This window comes from Oncorhynchus clarkii, chromosome 30, assembly GCF_045791955.1.
Source record: "Oncorhynchus clarkii lewisi isolate Uvic-CL-2024 chromosome 30, UVic_Ocla_1.0, whole genome shotgun sequence".
NCBI classification, from domain to species: Eukaryota; Metazoa; Chordata; class Actinopteri; order Salmoniformes; family Salmonidae; genus Oncorhynchus; species Oncorhynchus clarkii.
In genome coordinates this window covers 48126801-48143959 of record NC_092176.1, presented here as the reverse complement: position 1 = coordinate 48143959, position 17159 = coordinate 48126801, and the positions used below count along the sequence as shown (strand labels likewise).

At 46.0% G+C, this 17159-nt stretch overlaps 1 protein-coding gene across 1 annotated transcript in view; it reads right to left on the bottom strand.

Moving 5' to 3' along the window:
- LOC139389571 (probable global transcription activator SNF2L2) overlaps window positions 1–17159 on the bottom strand; it is a 57335-nt gene that overhangs the window by 13474 nt on the left and 26702 nt on the right. Inside the window, exons 7-8 of the mRNA XM_071136390.1 lie at window positions 11081–11207; window positions 10704–10877 (exon numbers count right to left, since the gene is read on the bottom strand). Of these exons, the coding sequence (XP_070992491.1) occupies window positions 10704–10877; window positions 11081–11207 (301 nt within the window). The remainder of the gene's footprint in view (window positions 1–10703; window positions 10878–11080; window positions 11208–17159) is intronic.

Here is a 17159-nt window from a genome sequence, read left to right as displayed (position 1 = left end):
TTAGGGCTGTGAAACAGAGGGGAAACATTATTAGGGCTGTGAAACAGAGGGGAACACATTATTAGGGCTGTGAAACAGAGGGGGAACATTATTAGGGCTGTGAAACAGAGGGGAAACATTATTAGGGCTGTGAAACAGAGGGGAACACATTATTAGGGCTGTGAAACAGGGGGAAACATTATTAGGGCTGTGAAACAGAGGGGAACACATTATTAAGGCTGTGGAACAGAGGGGGAAACATTATTAGGGCTGTGAAACAGAGGGGGAACACATTATTAGGTCTGTGAAACAGAGGGGAACATTATTAGGGCTGTGAAACAGAGGGGAACACATTATTCGGGCTGTGATACAGAGGGGAACACATTATTAGGGCTGTGAAACAGAGGGAAACACATTATTAGGGCTGTGAAACAGAGGGGAAACATTATTAGGGCTGTGAAACAGAGGGGGAAACATTTTTAGGGCTGTGAAACAGAGGGGGAACATTATTAGGGCTGTGAAACAGAGGGGGAACACATTATTAGGGCTGTGAAACAGAGGGGAAACATTATTAGGGCTGTGAAACAGAGGGGGAAACATTATTAGGGCTGTGAAACAGAGGGGAACACATTATTAGGGCTGTGAAACAGAGGGGGAAACATTATTAGGGCTGTGAAACAGAGGGGGAACACATTATTAGGGCTGTGAAACAGAGGGGAAACATTATTAGGGCTGTGAAACAGAGGGGAACACATTATTAGGGCTGTGAAACAGAGGGGAAACATTATTAGGGCTGTGAAACAGAGGGGAACACATTATTAGGGCTGTGAAACAGAGGGGAAACATTATTAGGGCTGTGAAACAGAGGGGGAACATTATTAGGGCTGTGAAACAGAGGGGAACACATTATTAGGGCTGTGAAACATTATTAGGGCTGTGAAACAGAGGGGGAACATCATTAGGGCTGTGAAACAGAGGGGGAAACATTATTAGGGCTGTGAAACAGAGGGGAAACATTATTAGGGCTGTGAAACAGGGGGGAGCACATTATTAGGGCTGTGAAACAGAGGGGGAACACATTATTAGGGCTGTGAAACAGAGGGGGAAACATTATTAGGGCTGTGAAACAGAGGGGAAACATTATTAGGGCTGTGAAACAGGGGGGAGCACATTATTAGGGCTGTGAAACAGAGGGGGAAACATTATTAGGGCTGTGAAACAGAGGGGGAACATTATTAGGGCTGTGAAACATTATTAGGGCGGTGAAACAGAGGGGAAACATTATTAGGGCTGTGAAACAGAGGGGGAAACATTATTATGGCTGTGAAACAGAGGGGGGAACATTATTAGGGCTGTGAAACAGGGGGAACACATTATTAGGGCTGTGAAACAGGGGGGAACACATTATTAGGGCTGTGAAACAGAGGGGGAACATTATTAGGGCTGTGAAACAGAGGGGAACACATTATTAGGGCTGTGAAACATTATTAGGGCTGTGAAACAGGGGGGGACATTATTAGGGCTGTGAAACAGAGGGGGAAACATTATTAGGGCTGTGAAACAGAGGGGAAACATTATTAGGGCTGTGAAACAGGGGGGAGCACATTATTAGGGCTGTGAAACAGAGGGGGAACACATTATTAGGGCTGTGAAACAGAGGGGGAAACATTATTAGGGCGGTGAAACAGAGGGGAAACATTATTAGGGCTGTGAAACAGAGGGGGAAACATTATTATGGCTGTGAAACAGAGGGGGGAACATTATTAGGGCTGTGAAACAGGGGGAACACATTATTAGGGCTGTGAAACAGGGGGGAACACATTATTAGGGCTGTGAAACAGGGGGGAACACATTATTAGGGCTGTGAAACAGGGGGAAACATTATTAGGGCTGTGAAACAGAGGGGGGACATTATTAGGGCTGTGAAACAGGGGGGAACACATTATTAGGGCTGTGAAACAGGGGGGAACACTTTATTAGGGCTGTGAAACCGAGGGGGGACATTATTAGGGCTGTGAAACAGAGGGGGAACATTATTAGGGCTGTGAAACAGAGGGGGAACATTATTAGGGCTGTGAAACAGAGGGGGAACATTATTAGGGCTGTGAAACAGAGGGGGAACACATTATTAGGGCTGCGAAACAGAGGGGGAACATTATTAGGGCTGTGAAACAGAGGGGGAACATTATTAGGGCTGTGAAACAGAGGGGGAACACATTATTAGGGCTGTGAAACAGAGGGGGAACATTATTAGGGCTGTGAAACAGAGGGGGAACACATTATTAGGGCTGTGAAACAGAGGGGGAACATTATTAGGGCTGTGAAACAGAGGGGGAACATTATTAGGGCTGTGAAACAGAGGGGGAACATTATTAGGGCTGTGACAGTAATTTGTTAACTGTGACATTGGGGATGTTAGATGAAAATAAAATAACCGTCAAAACCATAAATAAAATGTTTCAGCAACTTTATTTAATGTAGATAGATATATGTTACCCATAGGAGGTGTGTTACTATTGATATTATTTTGCTAACTTAGTCTGTCTATTAAAATGGACACATGTCCCACTTTTCCAACTATCTGTCCCCCTTTTCCAACTATCTGTCCCCCTTTTCCAACTATCTGTCCCCCTTTTCCAACTATCTGTCCCCCTTTTCCAACTATCTGTGTCCCTTTTCCAACTATCTGTCCCCCTTTTCCAACTATCTGTCCCCCTTTTCCAACTATCTGTCCCCCTTTTCCAACTATCTGTCCCCCTTTTCCAACTATCTGTGTCCCTTTTCCAACTATCTGTGTCCCTTTTCCAACTATCTGTGTCACTTTTCCAACTATCTGTGTCACTTTTCCAACTATCTGTCCCCCTTTTCCAACTATCTGTGTCCCTTTTCCAACTATCTGTCCCCCTTTTCCAACTATCTGTGTCACTTTTCCAACTATCTGTCCCCCTTTTCCAACTATCTGTGTCACTTTTCCAACTATCTGTGTCACTTTTCCAACTATCTGTGTCCCTTTTCCAACTATCTGTCCCCCTTTTCCAACTATCTGTGCCACTTTTCCAACTATCTGTGCCCAAATCCGCTATATGCGCTGGGTGGGGTGAAGATCAATTCAGTTCATTGAATAGGGGTGGGATGAAAAGTGGGGACTGGGGGGTACCTATATATATTATAGCTGATAGGGTGGGGGTACATGGGTAGCCTCTGCCCTTCACCTCTGGTCTTCTTCATTGTTCAATAGATCGGAGGAGTCAGGTGAAAAAGATGGCTCTCGGAGCAACAAAATACATAGCATCGACAATTTGAGCACATTTGGGTTTCAAACCTAATGAAGATGGAGAACCAGATGACTTGCACCAGTCTGTTTGCAGAATAAGCGCAAAAACATAACTATGAATTCCAGCACCACAAATCTTCGTAACCACCTGTGGATTAACCATCCTACGGCCTACAGTGCACTCAGAAAGTATTCAGACCCCTTCCCTACTTCCACATTTCGTTACGTTACAGCCCCATTGTAAAATGGATAAAACAAAATATACACATAATACCCCATAATGACAAAGTGAAAACAGGTTCAGACAGGTGGGGTGCAAAAGGCACATGACAACCAGCTTGGAGTTTGCCAAAAGGCACATGACAGCCCGCTTGGAGTTTGCCAAAAGGCACATGACAACCAGCTTGGAGTTTGCCAAAAGGCACATGACAGCCCGCTTGGAGTTTGCCAAAAGGCACATGACAACCAGCTTGGAGTTTGCCAAAAGGCACATGACAACCAGCTTGGAGTTTGCCAAAAGGCACATGACAACCTGCTTGGAGTTTGCCAAAAGGCACATGACAATCCGCTTGGAGTTTGCCAAAAGACACATGACAACCAGCTTGGAGTTTGCCAAAAGGCACATGACAACCAGCTTGGAGTTTGCCAAAAGGCACATGACAACCAGCTTGGAGTTTGCCAAAAGGCACATGACAACCAGCTTGGAGTTTGACAAAAGGCACATGACAACCAGCTTGGAGTTTGCCAAAAGGCACATGACAACCAGCTTGGAGTTTGCCAAAAGGCACATGACAACCAGCTTGGAGTTTGCCAAAAGGCACCTAAAGGACTCTCAGACCATGATAAACTGGTATCTGGTCTGATGAAACCAAGATTGAACTCTTTGGCCTGAATGCTGCATCTGGATGAATCCTGGCACCATCCCTATGGCAGCAGCATCATGCTGTGGGGATGTTTTTCAGCGTTGGGGACTGGGACATTAGTCAGGATCAAGGGAAAGATGAACGGAGCAAAGTACAGAGATCCTTGATGGAAACCTGCTCCAGAGCTCTCAGGACCTCAGACTGGGGTGAAGGTTCACCTTCCAACAAGACAACGACCATAAGCACACAGCCAAGACAACGCAGGAGTGGCTTCAGGACAAGTCTCTGAATGTCCTTGAGTGGCCCAGCCAGAGCCCGGACTTGAACACGATCTCTGGAGAGACCTGAAAATAGCTGTGCAGCAACGCTCCCCAGCCAACCTGACAAAGCTTGACAGGATCTGCAGAGAAGAATGGGAGAAACTCCCCAAATACAGGTGTGCCGAGCTGGTAGCGTCATACCCAACAAGACATTAGGCTGTAATCGCTGCCAAAGGTGCTTCAACAAAGTACTGAGTAAAGGGTCTGAATACTTGTGTAAATAAGGTATGTTTTAAATTTGATATACATTTGCAAACATATCTAAAAACGTGTTTTCACTTTGTTATTATAGGGTATTGTGTGGAGATTGATGTGGGGAAAAACGATTTAATCAATTTTAGAATAAGGCTGTAACGTTAAAGAAAAGGGAAAAGGGAAGGGGTCTGAATACTTTCCGAATGCACTATACGCCCGACTTGGCTGCCTCGCCAACCACATCTGGCCAGCGGCAGCTCAGTGTGGCAGCCTTTGCCCGAGGCACAAAATACAAAACAGGACACGGATAAATGGCAAGCACTGACAGACAGTTTAACGTGTTACATAGCTGTAGGAATGGTGCCCTTCAGAACGGTGGAGAAACCTGCCTTCAAAGAAATCCTCCATAAATTTGACAAACTATACGAGTTACCAGGCAGAAAGTATTTATCTGAAACAGCGGTCCCTACCTTGTTCAACAAGGTGAAGGTTCAGACAGAGCTAAAGGAAGTGGATTTTGTTACACTGACCACGGAGATGTGGTCAAGTGTAAATATGACTCCTTACGTGAGCCTGACAGGGCACTATCTCATGAAAGCCTGGACACTGAAACATCCTACATGCCGGAATCCCGCACAGCCGACAACCTGATCGAAGACCTGCGTTTGGGATTGCTTGACTGGGACCTTGATGAAAATAAACTGTCCTGTATCACCACAGAAAACGGGGCCAATATTGTGGCTGCAGTGAGGCAACTAAATTGCTTTGGCCACAATCTCCATCTCGCCGTCACCAACAGTGTAAATAGCTAGAGCACACGCACAGACCGGGCTGTAGGCCTATGCAGAACTCTGGTGGGCATTTTGTTTTCCAGAGCTGGCTAAATAAGAGGAACCTAGTGAAGGCACAGACGAAGCGGGCGAGCCTTGAATGAGGGGATTGGCAAAAAAGGTTGTTGCAGAGAAAAAGTCACAATGTAGAGAAAAAGTCACAGTCTTTCTCCCTTCATAATGTAGAACTGGTGCCATCAGGATCCAGAGTTGGGTCTTTCTCCCTTCATAATGTAGAACTGGTGCCATCAGGGTCCAGCGTTGGGTCTTTCTCCCTTCATAATGTAGAACTGGTGCCATCAGGATCCAGAGTTGGGTCTTTCTCCCTTCATAATGTAGAACTGGTGCCATCAGGATCCAGAGTTGGGTCTTTCTCCCTTCATAATGTAGAACTGGTGCCATCAGGATCCAGTGTTGGGTCTTTCTCCCTTCATAATGTAGAACTGGTGCCATCAGGATCCAGAGTTGGGTCTTTCTCCCTTCATAATGTAGAACTGGTGCCATCAGGATCCAGCGTTGGGTCTTTCTCCCTTCATAATGTAGAACTGGTGCCATCAGCATCCAGCATTGGGTCTTTCTCTCTTCATAATGTAGAACTGGTGCCATCAGGATCCAGCGTTGGGTCTTTCTCCCTTCATAATGTAAAACTGGTGCCATCAGGATCCAGCGTTGGGTCTTTCTCCCTTCATAATGTAGAACTGGTGCCATCAGGATCCAGCGTTGGGTCTTTCTCCTTTCATAATGTAGAACTGGTGCCATCAGGATCCAGCGTTGGGTCTTTCTCCCTTCATAATGTAGAACTGGTGCCATCAGCATCCAGCAATGGGTCTTTCTCTCTTCATAATGTAGAACTGGTGCCATCAGGATCCAGCGTTGGGTCTTTCTCCCTTCATAATGTAAAACTGGTGCCATCAGGATCCAGCGTTGGGTCTTTCTCCCTTCATAATGTAGAACTGGTGCCATCAGGATCCAGCGTTGGGTCTTTCTCCTTTCATAATGTAGAACTGGTGCCATCAGGATCCAGCGTTGGGTCTTTCTCCCTTCATAATGTAGAACTGGTGCCATCAGGATCCAGCGTTGGGTCTTTCTCCTTTCATAATGTAGAACTGGTGCCATCACGATCCAGAGTTGGGTATTTCTCCCTTCATAATGTAGAACTGGTGCCATCAGGATCCAGCATTTGGTCTTTCTCCCTTCATAATGTAGAACTGGTGCCATCAGGATCCAGCGTTGGGTCTTTCTCCTTTCATAATGTAGAACTGGTGCCATCAGGATCCAGCGTTGGGTCTTTCTCCCTTCATAATGTAGAACTGGTGCCATCAGGATCCAGAGTTGGGTCTTTCTCCCTTCATAATGTAGAACTGGTGCCATCAGGATCCAGAGTTGGGTCTTTCTCCCTTCATAATGTAGAACTGGTGCCATCAGGATCCAGAGTTGGGTCTTTCTCCCTTCATAATGTAGAACTGGTGCCATCAGGATCCAGCGTTGGGTCTTTCTCTCTTCATAATGTAGAACTGGTGCCATCAGGATCCAGCATTGGGTCTTTCTCCCTTCATAATGTAGAACTGGTGCCATCAGGATCCAGCGTTGGGTCTTTCTCCCTTCATAATGTAGAACTGGAGCCATCAGGATCCAGAGTTGGGTCTTTCTCCCTTCATAATGTAGAACTGGAGCCATCAGGATCCAGAGTTGGGTCTTTCTCCCTTCATAATGTAGAACTGGTGCCATCAGGATCCAGAGTTGGGTCTTTCTCCCTTCATAATGTAGAACTGGTGCCATCAGGATCCAGCGTTGGGTCTTTCTCCCTTCATAATGTAGAACTGGTGCCATCAGGATCCAGCGTTGGGTCTTTCTCCCTTCATAATGTAGAACTGGTGCCATCAGGATCCAGAGTTGGGTCTTTCTCCTTTCATAATGTAGAACTGGTGCCATCAGGATCCAGCGTTGGGTCTTTCTCCCTTCATAATGTAAAACTGGTGCCATCAGGATCCAGCGTTGGGTCTTTCTCCCTTCATAATGTAGAACTGGTGCCATCAGGATCCAGCGTTGGGTCTTTCTCCTTTCATAATGTAGAACTGGTGCCATCAGGATCCAGCGTTGGGTCTTTCTCCCTTCATAATGTAGAACTGGTGCCATCAGCATCCAGCGTTGGGTCTTTCTCCCTTCATAATGTAGAACTGGAGCCATCAGGATCCAGAGTTGGGTCTTTCTCCCTTCATAATGTAGAACTGGAGCCATCAGGATCCAGAGTTGGGTCTTTCTCCCTTCATAATGTAGAACTGGTGCCATCAGGATCCAGAGTTGGGTCTTTCTCCCTTCATAATGTAGAACTGGTGCCATCAGGATCCAGCGTTGGGTCTTTCTCCCTTCATAATGTAGAACTGGTGCCATCAGGATCCAGCGTTGGGTCTTTCTCCCTTCATAATGTAGAACTGGTGCCATCAGGATCCAGAGTTGGGTCTTTCTCCTTTCATAATGTAGAACTGGTGCCATCAGGATCCAGCGTTGGGTCTTTCTCCCTTCATAATGTAGAACTGGTGCCATCAGGATCCAGCGTTGGGTCTTTCTCCCTTCATAATGTAAAACTGGTGCCATCAGGATCCAGATGTCACGATTCTTCAAAGTCGAACCCAGAAGCAGACCAGGACAAGGAGAGTAGGAAAAAGGTGAGTATTTATTTACAAATGAATGGGTAGATATATCCAGGTGGTGTAGCGGGTAGCGGTGATGAGTTGATGGGAGTAAATAGGTGGATCCAATGGGGAAGCGGAATCCTCTGACGACCAGGCGGGAATGGGGTAAATGATCCGGGTGAGTAATGTTCATGGCTAACGATCCGGCAGGGAATGGATGTCAGGTCAGAGATTTTGAAGGGGAGAGGTGATGATCAGGACAGGTGTGCAGATTACTGATGGGATACAGGTGCGGGTGAACATCGATCTCCCAACAAGCTAATTCGCCCGGCAACCAGACAGGGTGCGTTCCAGGACACCGGAAACACACTCTAGGACAGAAACACAGGCAAACACAGACTCAGGAAGCGGGATTCGTGACACCAGAGTGACACCAGAGTTGGGCCCTTCATAATGTAGAACTGGTGCCATCAGGATCCAGAGTTGGGTCTTTCTCCCTTCATAATGTAGAACTGGTGCCATCAGGATCCAGCGTTGGGTCTTTCTCCCTTCATAATGTAGAACTGGTGCCATCAGGATCCAGCGTTGGGTCTTTCTCCCTTCATAATGTAGAACTGGTGCCATCAGGATCCAGCGTTGGGTCTTTCTCCCTTCATAATGTAGAACTGGTGCCATCAGGATCCAGAGTTGGGTCTTTCTCCCTTCATAATGTAGAACTGGTGCTATCAGGATCAAGCGTTGGGTCTTTCTCCCTTCATAATGTAGAACTGGTGCCATCAGGATCCAGCGTTGGGTCTTTCTCCCTTCATAATGTAGAACTGGTGCCATCAGGATCCAGCGTTGGGTCTTTCTCCCTTCATAATGTAGAACTGGTGCCATCAGGATCCAGCGTTGGGTCTTTCTCCCTTCATAATGTAAAACTGGTGCCATCAGGATCCAGCGTTGGGTCTTTCTCCATTCATAATGTAGAACTGGTGCCATCAGGATCCAGAGTTGGGTCTTTCTCCTTTCATAATGTAGAACTGGTGCCATCAGGATCCAGCATTGGGTCTTTCTCTCTTCATAATGTAGAACTGGTGCCATCAGGATCCAGCGTTGGGTCTTTCTCCCTTCATAATGTAGAACTGGTGCCATCAGGATCCAGCATTGGGTCTTTCTCTCTTCATAATGTAGAACTGGTGCCATCAGGATCCATAGTTGGGTCTTTCTCCCTTCATGTGACTCTTCAGGGCCGATTCACCCATGCTCAAAATGTCAAAGTCTGATGCATTTTTTAGGGGTTGGTGTGGGTTGGTTGGGTCCAGAGATGTAGTGGTAAAAAGGTGGGTAAACTATACTGAACAAAATTATAAAATGCAACATTTAAAAAGTGTTGGTCCCATGTTTCATGAGCTGAAATAAAAGATCCTAGACATTTTCCATATGCACAAAAAGCAGGATGGAATATACATTTGCCCAGAATTTTTGCTATCAATGTGACGTTCCACAGCGCCTAATCAGTCAGTTCTGTACTTGCCTGGCTGCGTGGCAGTGTGGGTGGAATGAGCTCATTTCCAGATTTTCAAGGTATTCCACGACTTTTGAGTGCCAAATTCAAGGACTTTAAGCACCTCAAGCACTTTGTGCGAACCCTGTCTCTGGTGAGAGTTACATCACCGTCTCCTCAGTGAAGCCTATGGCTGACTCCACTGATGTTCTCTCTGATGAGAGTTACATCACCGTCTCCTCAGTGAAGCCTATGGCTGACTCCACTGATGTTCTCTCTGGTGAGAGTTACATCACCGTCTCGTCAGTGAAGCCTATGGCTGACTCCACTGATGTTCTCTCTGGTGAGAGTTACATCACCGTCTCGACAGTGAAGCCTATGGCTGACTCCACTGATGTTCTCTCTGGTGAGAGTTACATTACCGTCTCGTCAGTGAAACCTATGGCTGACTCCACTGATGTTCTCTCTGGTGAGAGTTACATCACAGTCTCGTCACTTCTGGGCTCCAGTTACTGATGGGAGATCTGCTAAAGCCCGACTTCATCAACAACACCGACCTAACACAAAGCCTCAAAAGGAAGATGTCCAGTGTGCACGAGGACAATTACAGCCTACCGACAATAAAATACCTTTTTGTGCAAGTTTTCTCTCCTGGATTCGAGATACAGAGGCAAGAGGATGATTTGAAGGAGACAAGAAAAGTATGGTGGCATGGGGAGGCTGGGGTGGTCGTGCTACTGCAAATGGGGGAGAAGATGACTGGAACGATGGAGTGAGTCCACCACCATCTGCCAAGAAAAGGAAATCCTCCAGAAGCGATGGGCCCAAACCACTGCCGCTGTACTTCTGTTTTGCACCGACTGGAATATGTTCCGAGATTCATCCTATGGCATTGAGGAGTGCGTGTGTGTGTGTGTGGTATTAATCAGATTTGACTGCTATCTTGGGTTATCTGATGTGAAAGAGACTTGTAGTACTGTGTGCTTCCCATAGTCTGTTCTGGACTTGGGGACTGTGAAGAGACCTCTGGTGGCATATCTTGTGTGTCTGTGTGTGTTAGCTGTTTGAACAGAGTTTGTTCAGCAGAAGATGGAACAGGTAATGGTCCAGAGAGTTCACTCACCTGGTGTTTCTGTCTGCGTTTCCTCTCCTGTTCCATCTTCTGCTGTTTCTCCAGTTTCTCTGTCATGCGAGCCTCCCTCAGCGTCTGGCGCTTGCTCCTCTTGTAAGCCTTGGAGTTCAGGGCTGTCTCCAGGGTGGTGTCTCTACGCATACACTGGACCACATCCTGACGCAGCTATAGGAGGAGAGGTGGAATATGTATGAAATTAGGAAAACGGTAACCAGCTACAATAACTATCCAATACATGTCAATGATGGGCTGGTGTCTTTCAATTGGGTGATGATAGTGTTGTTTGTCTGGGTCTAGATGTTAGTGTAGCCTACATGTCGTTAGAAGTGTTCATGAAGCGTACAGTTTATGCTGAGATGACGTCATACCTGTCGTTGGAAGTTGAGAAGTCTCAAAGCCTTGAGTTCCACCGTGGCTTTACTCCTCAGGTCCGGAGGCAGAGCTCCAGGTAGACTCTCCAGCTCCCGGATCCGGTGAGCGATACGAGCCTGCAGCCTGGGGAAGAGAGAATGATGAGGTAGTGTCCATGAGGAATGTGGTAGGATGATAATGAGGTAGTGCCCATGAGGAAAGTGGTAGGATGATGATGAGGTAGTGCACATGGGGAGATTGGTAGGATGAGGTAGTGCCCATTGGGAGAGTGGTAGGATGAGGTAGTGCCCATGGGGAGAGTGGTAGGATGAGGTAGTGCCCATAGGGAGAGTGGTAGGATGAGGTAGTGCCCATGGTCGGAAGTTTACATACACTCAGGTTGGAGTCATTAAAACGTGTTTGTCAACCACTCCACACATTTCTTGTGAACAAACGATAGTTTTGACAAGTCGGTGCATGACACAAGTAATCTTTTCAACAATTGTTTACAGACAGATTATTTCACTTTCACTGTATCACAATTCCAGTGGGTCAGAAGTGTACATACACTAAGTTGACTGTGCCTTTAAACAGCGTGGAAAATTCCAGAAAATTATGTCATGGCTTTAGAAGCTTCTGATAGGCTAATTGACATCATTTGAGTCAATTGGAAGAGTACCTGTGGATGTATTTCAAGGCCTACCTTCAAACTCAGTGCCTCTTTGCTTGACATCATGGGGAAATCAAAAGAAATCAGCCAAGGCCTCAGAAAAAAAATTGTAGACCTCCACAAGTCTGGTTCATCCTTGGGAGCAATTTCCAAACACCTAAAGGTACCACGTCCATCTGTACAAACAATAGTACGCAAGTATAAACACCATGGGACCACGCAGCCGTCGTACAGCTCAGGAAGGAGACTCGTTCTGTCTCCTAGACATGGACGTACTTTGGTGAGAAAAGTAGAAATCAATCCCAGAACAACAGCAAAGGACCTTGTGAAGATGCTGGAGGAAACAGGTACAAAAGTATCTATATCCACAGTAAAACAAGTCTTATATCGACATAACCTGAAAGGCCGCTCAGCATGGAAGAAGCCACTGCTCCAAAACCGCCATAAAAAAGCCAGACTACGGTTTGCAACTGCACATGGGGACAAAGATCATACTTTTTGGAGAAATATCCTCTGGTCTGATAAAACAAAAATAGAACTGCCTGGCCATAATGTCCATCGTTATGTTTGGAGGAGAAGGGGGAGGCTTGCGAGCCGAAGAACACCATCCCGACTGTGAAGCATGGGGTGGCAGCATCATGTTGTGGGGGTGCTTTGATGCAGGAGGGACTGTTACACTTCACAAAATAGATGGCTTCATGAGCAATGAAAATTACGTGGATACATTCTAAAGTTGTGGCAAAATGGCCTAAGGACAACAAAGTCAAAGTATTGGTGTGGCCATCACAAAGCCCTCAAATCTATATAAAATTTGTGGGCAGAACTGAACAAGTGTGTGCAAGAAAGGAGGCCTACAAACCTGACTCAGTTACACCAGCTCTGGCAGGAGGAATGGGCCAAAATTCACCCAACTTATTGTAGGAAGCTTGTGGAAGGCTACCTGAAATGTTTGACCCAAGTTAAACAATTTAAAGGCAATGCTACCAAATACTAATTGAGTATAAACTTCTGACCCACTGGGAATGTGATGAAAGAAATAAAAGTAGAATTAATCATTCTCTCTACTATTATTCTGACATTTCACATTCTTAAAATAAAGTGGTGATCCTAACTGACCGAAGACAGGGAATTTTTACGAGGATTAAATGTCAGGAATTGTGAAAAAATGAATTGAAGAATCATATCACCTCTACCTTACCTGACACCCTAGACCCACGTCAATTTGCTTACCGCCCCAATAGGTCCACTGATGATGCAATCACCATCACACTGCCCTATCCCATCTGGATAAGAGGAATACCTATGTAAGAATGCTGTTCATTGACTATAGCTCAGCCTTCAACACCATAGTACCCTCCAAGCTCATCACACTCAGGGACCTGGGTCAAAAACCACACCCTGTGCAACTGGGTCCTGGACTTCCTGACGGGCCGCCCCCAGGTGGTGAAGGTAGGAAACAACACCTCCACTTCGCTGACTCTCAACACTGGTGCCCCACAAGTTTGCGTGCTCAGCCCCCTCCTGTACTCCCTGTTCACCCATGACTTAGTGGCCATGCACGCCTCCAACTTAAACATCAAGTTTGCAGTAGTAGTAGGCTTGATTACAAAAACAAAGGAGCTTGGATTTCAGGAAACAGCAGAGGGAGCACCCCCCCATCGACAGGACAGCAGTGGAGAGGTTAGTAAGTTTTAAGTTCCGCTGTGTACATATCACTAACAAACTGAAATGGTCCACCCACACAGACAGCGTGGTGAAGAAGGCACACCTCAGGAGGTTGAAGAAATTTGCCTTGTCAGCTAAAACCTTCACAAACTTTTACAGATGCACAATTGAGAGCATCCTGTCGGGCTGTATCACAGCCTGGTACGGCAAATGCACCGCTCACAACCGCAGGGGTCTCCAGAGGGTAGTGCGGTCTGCACAACGCATCACCGGGGGCAAACTACCTGCCCTCCAGTCCAGGACACCTACACCACCTGATGTCACAGGAAGGCCAAAAAGATCATCAAGGACAACAACCACCCGAGCCACTGCCTGTTCACCCCGCTATCATCCAGAAGGCGAGGTCAGTACAGGTGCATCAAAGCTGGGACCGAGAGACTGTTAAACAGCTTCTATCTCAAGGCCATCAGACTGCTAAACAGCCATCACTAACACTGAGAGACGTCTGCCTACATTGAGACCCAATCACTGGCCACTTGAATAAATGGACCACTAGCCACTTGAATAAATGGATCACTGGCCACTTGAATAAATGGATCACTGGCCACTTGAATAAATGGATCACTAGCCACTTTAATAAATGGATCACTAGTCACTTTAATAAATGGATCACTGGCCACTTGAATAAATGGATCACTAGTCACTTTAATAAATGGATCACTAGCCACTTGAAAAAATGGATCACTGGCCACTTGAATAAATGGATCACTAGCCACTTTAATAAATGGACCACTAGCCACTTGAATAAATGGATCACTGGCCTCGAAGCTGAGACAGAGAGACTGAAAAACAGCTACTATCAAGGCCATCAGACTGTTAAACAGCCACCACCAGCACAAAGAAGCTGCTGCCTACATACAGCGACTTGAAATCATTGGCCACTTTAATAATAATTACATATCTTGCACGACTCATCTCATATGTATATACTGTATTGTATACTATCTACAGTATCTTAGTCTATGCCGCTCTGACATTGCTCATCCATTTATTTATATATTCTTAATTCCATTCCTTTACTTAGAATTGTGTGTATTAGGTATTTGTTGTGAAATTGTTAGATATTACTTGTTATTTAACCAGGTAGGCCAGTTGAGAACAAGTTCTTATTGACAACTCCGACCTGGCAAAGATAAAGCAAAGCAGTGCGACACACACAATAACACAGAGTTACACATGGAACACAGCGTACAGTCAATAACACAATACAAATAAATAAATAACAGTGTGCACAAATGAGGTAAGATAAGGGAGGTAAGACAATAAATAGGCCATAGTGGCAAAATAATTACAATATAGCAATTAAACACTGGAATGATAGATGTGCAGAAGATGAATGTGTAAGGAGATATACTGGGGTGCAAAGGAGCAAAAAAATAAATAATAATAACAGTATGGGGATGAGGTAGTTGGATGGGCTATTTACAGATGGGCTATTTACAGATGGGCTATTTACAGATGGGCTATGTACAGGTGCAGTGATATGTGAGCTGCTCTGACAGCTGGTGCTTAAAGATAGTGAGGGAAATATGAGTCTCCAGCTTCAGTGATTTTTGCAATTCGTTCCAGTCATTGGCAGCAGGGAACTGGAAGGAAAGGCTGCCAAAGAGGAATTGGCTTTGGGGGTGAACAGCGAAATAAACCTGCAGGAGCGCGTGCTACGGGTGGGTGCTCCTATGGTGACCAGTGAGCTGAGATAAGGCGGAGCTTTACCTAGCAAAGACTTATCGATGACCTGGAGCCAGTGGGTTTGGCAACGAATATGAAGCGAGGGCCAGCCAACGAGAGCATACAGGTCGCAGTGGTGGATAGTATATGGGCCTTTGGTGAGAAAACTGATGGCACTGTAATATACTGGATCCAATTTGCTGATTAGTGTTGGAGGCTATTTTGTAAATTACATCGCTGAAGTCGAGGATCTGTAGGATAATCAGTTTTACGAGGGTATGTTTGGCAGCATGAGTGAAGGATGCTTTGTTGTGAAATAGGAAGCCGATTCTAGATTTAATTTTGGATTGGAGATGTTTAGTATGAGTCTGGAAGGAGAGTTTACAGTCCAGCCAGACACCTAGGTATTTGTAGTTGTCCACATATTCTATGTCAGAACCGTCCAAAGTAGTGATGCTGGACAGGCGGGCAGGTGCTGGTAGCGATCGGTTGAAGGGCATGCATTTAGTTTTACTTGCATTTAAGAGCAGTTGGAGGCCACTGAGCATTGAAGCTCGTCTGGAGGTTAGTTAACACAGTGTCCAAAAAAGGGCCAGAAGTCTACAAAATGGTGTCGTCTGCGTAGAGGTGGATCGGAGAATCACCAGCAGCAAGAGCGACATCATTCATGTATACAGAGAAAAGAGTCGGCCCGAGAATTGCAACATATTGCTGCACTGTAGGAACTAGAAGCGCACGCATTTCGCTACACCCGCAATAGCATCTGCTAAACATGTGTATGTGACCAATAAAATTTGATTTGATTAAATGAGCTGGACTTGGGTCATTGATAAGTCATCAACGCAGCCTTATAATGCTGTGAAAGAATCCAGGAACCCAAGTGATTTGGGTGGATCCCATCCTCCTTATAATACTGTGAAAGGATCCAGGAACCCAAGTGATTTGGGTGGATCCCATCCTCCTTACAATACTGTGTAAGGATCCAGGAACCCAAGTGATTTGGGTGGATCCCATCCTCCTTATAATACTGTGAAAGGATCCAGGAACCCAAGTGATTTGGGTGGATCCCATCCTCCTTATAATACTGTGAAAGGATCCAGGAACCCAAGTGATTTGAGTGGATCCCATCCTTATAAAACGTGTACCTTTTTCCAAAAGGTATCGAAATTGTCAACAAACGTTTTACCCATTGAGCTGCAATAATCACGTAGCCAGTTGTGAAGAGAAAGAATCCTGCTAAAGCGTTCAATGCCACGATTCAGAGAAGGGCACAGGGTCAGATGTGATGGGTATTTTATTAGTGTCTAGCAGAGTCAATCAGCTCTTTGAAATCCAGTTTCAACTGTTCAGAGCTGTCATTCATAATGTCATTAAACCCCACATAGACTACAATAGAATCAATGTCCATGTCCTGTTGTAGTACATTCAGGAGCAGCTTAGGGATGTCATTTACTCAAACTCTGGGATAGGATGTGGTTTTTGCACCAGGAACGGTCACATTTCTTACCATCGAGCTGCCCAAAATCATGGCTGGCGAGAAGGACCACTCCCACGCTTCACAGGATTTGGAGAACCCTTTATGGACGAGCGAGAGGCAGGATAACCTGAGCCCGTTGCTCCCGGCACCTGGTGCAGGCCTCCGACAGATGTTGAAGTCCCTCTCGATCCAGAGCAGGGAAAGAAGGTTGCAGACGTCCACTTCGAAATCGTAAGAATAGACACTGCGGCTGCAGACACAAGTTCCCCCATAGACGAAGATGCAGGAAGATCAGGCTCCAGGACGGCGAAACTATACATTGTTTGTGTCCTCTCCGGGCCTCCCGCTGGGAGTGTAGACTGCCTTGCGGGAGGCCGTGGTCTTCAGCTTCCACGGCTCGTGACATTTGACCATCATTGATTGCCATGCTCCTCTTGCTGTGCTCCTTCAACTCAGCTACGAGATGGACGAACTCCGGGAAACATGGGCCAGTCAGACAAACGACAAGACTTCAGGAATCCATCAGGAATCCACCAGATTGGACGGATCCAAAATG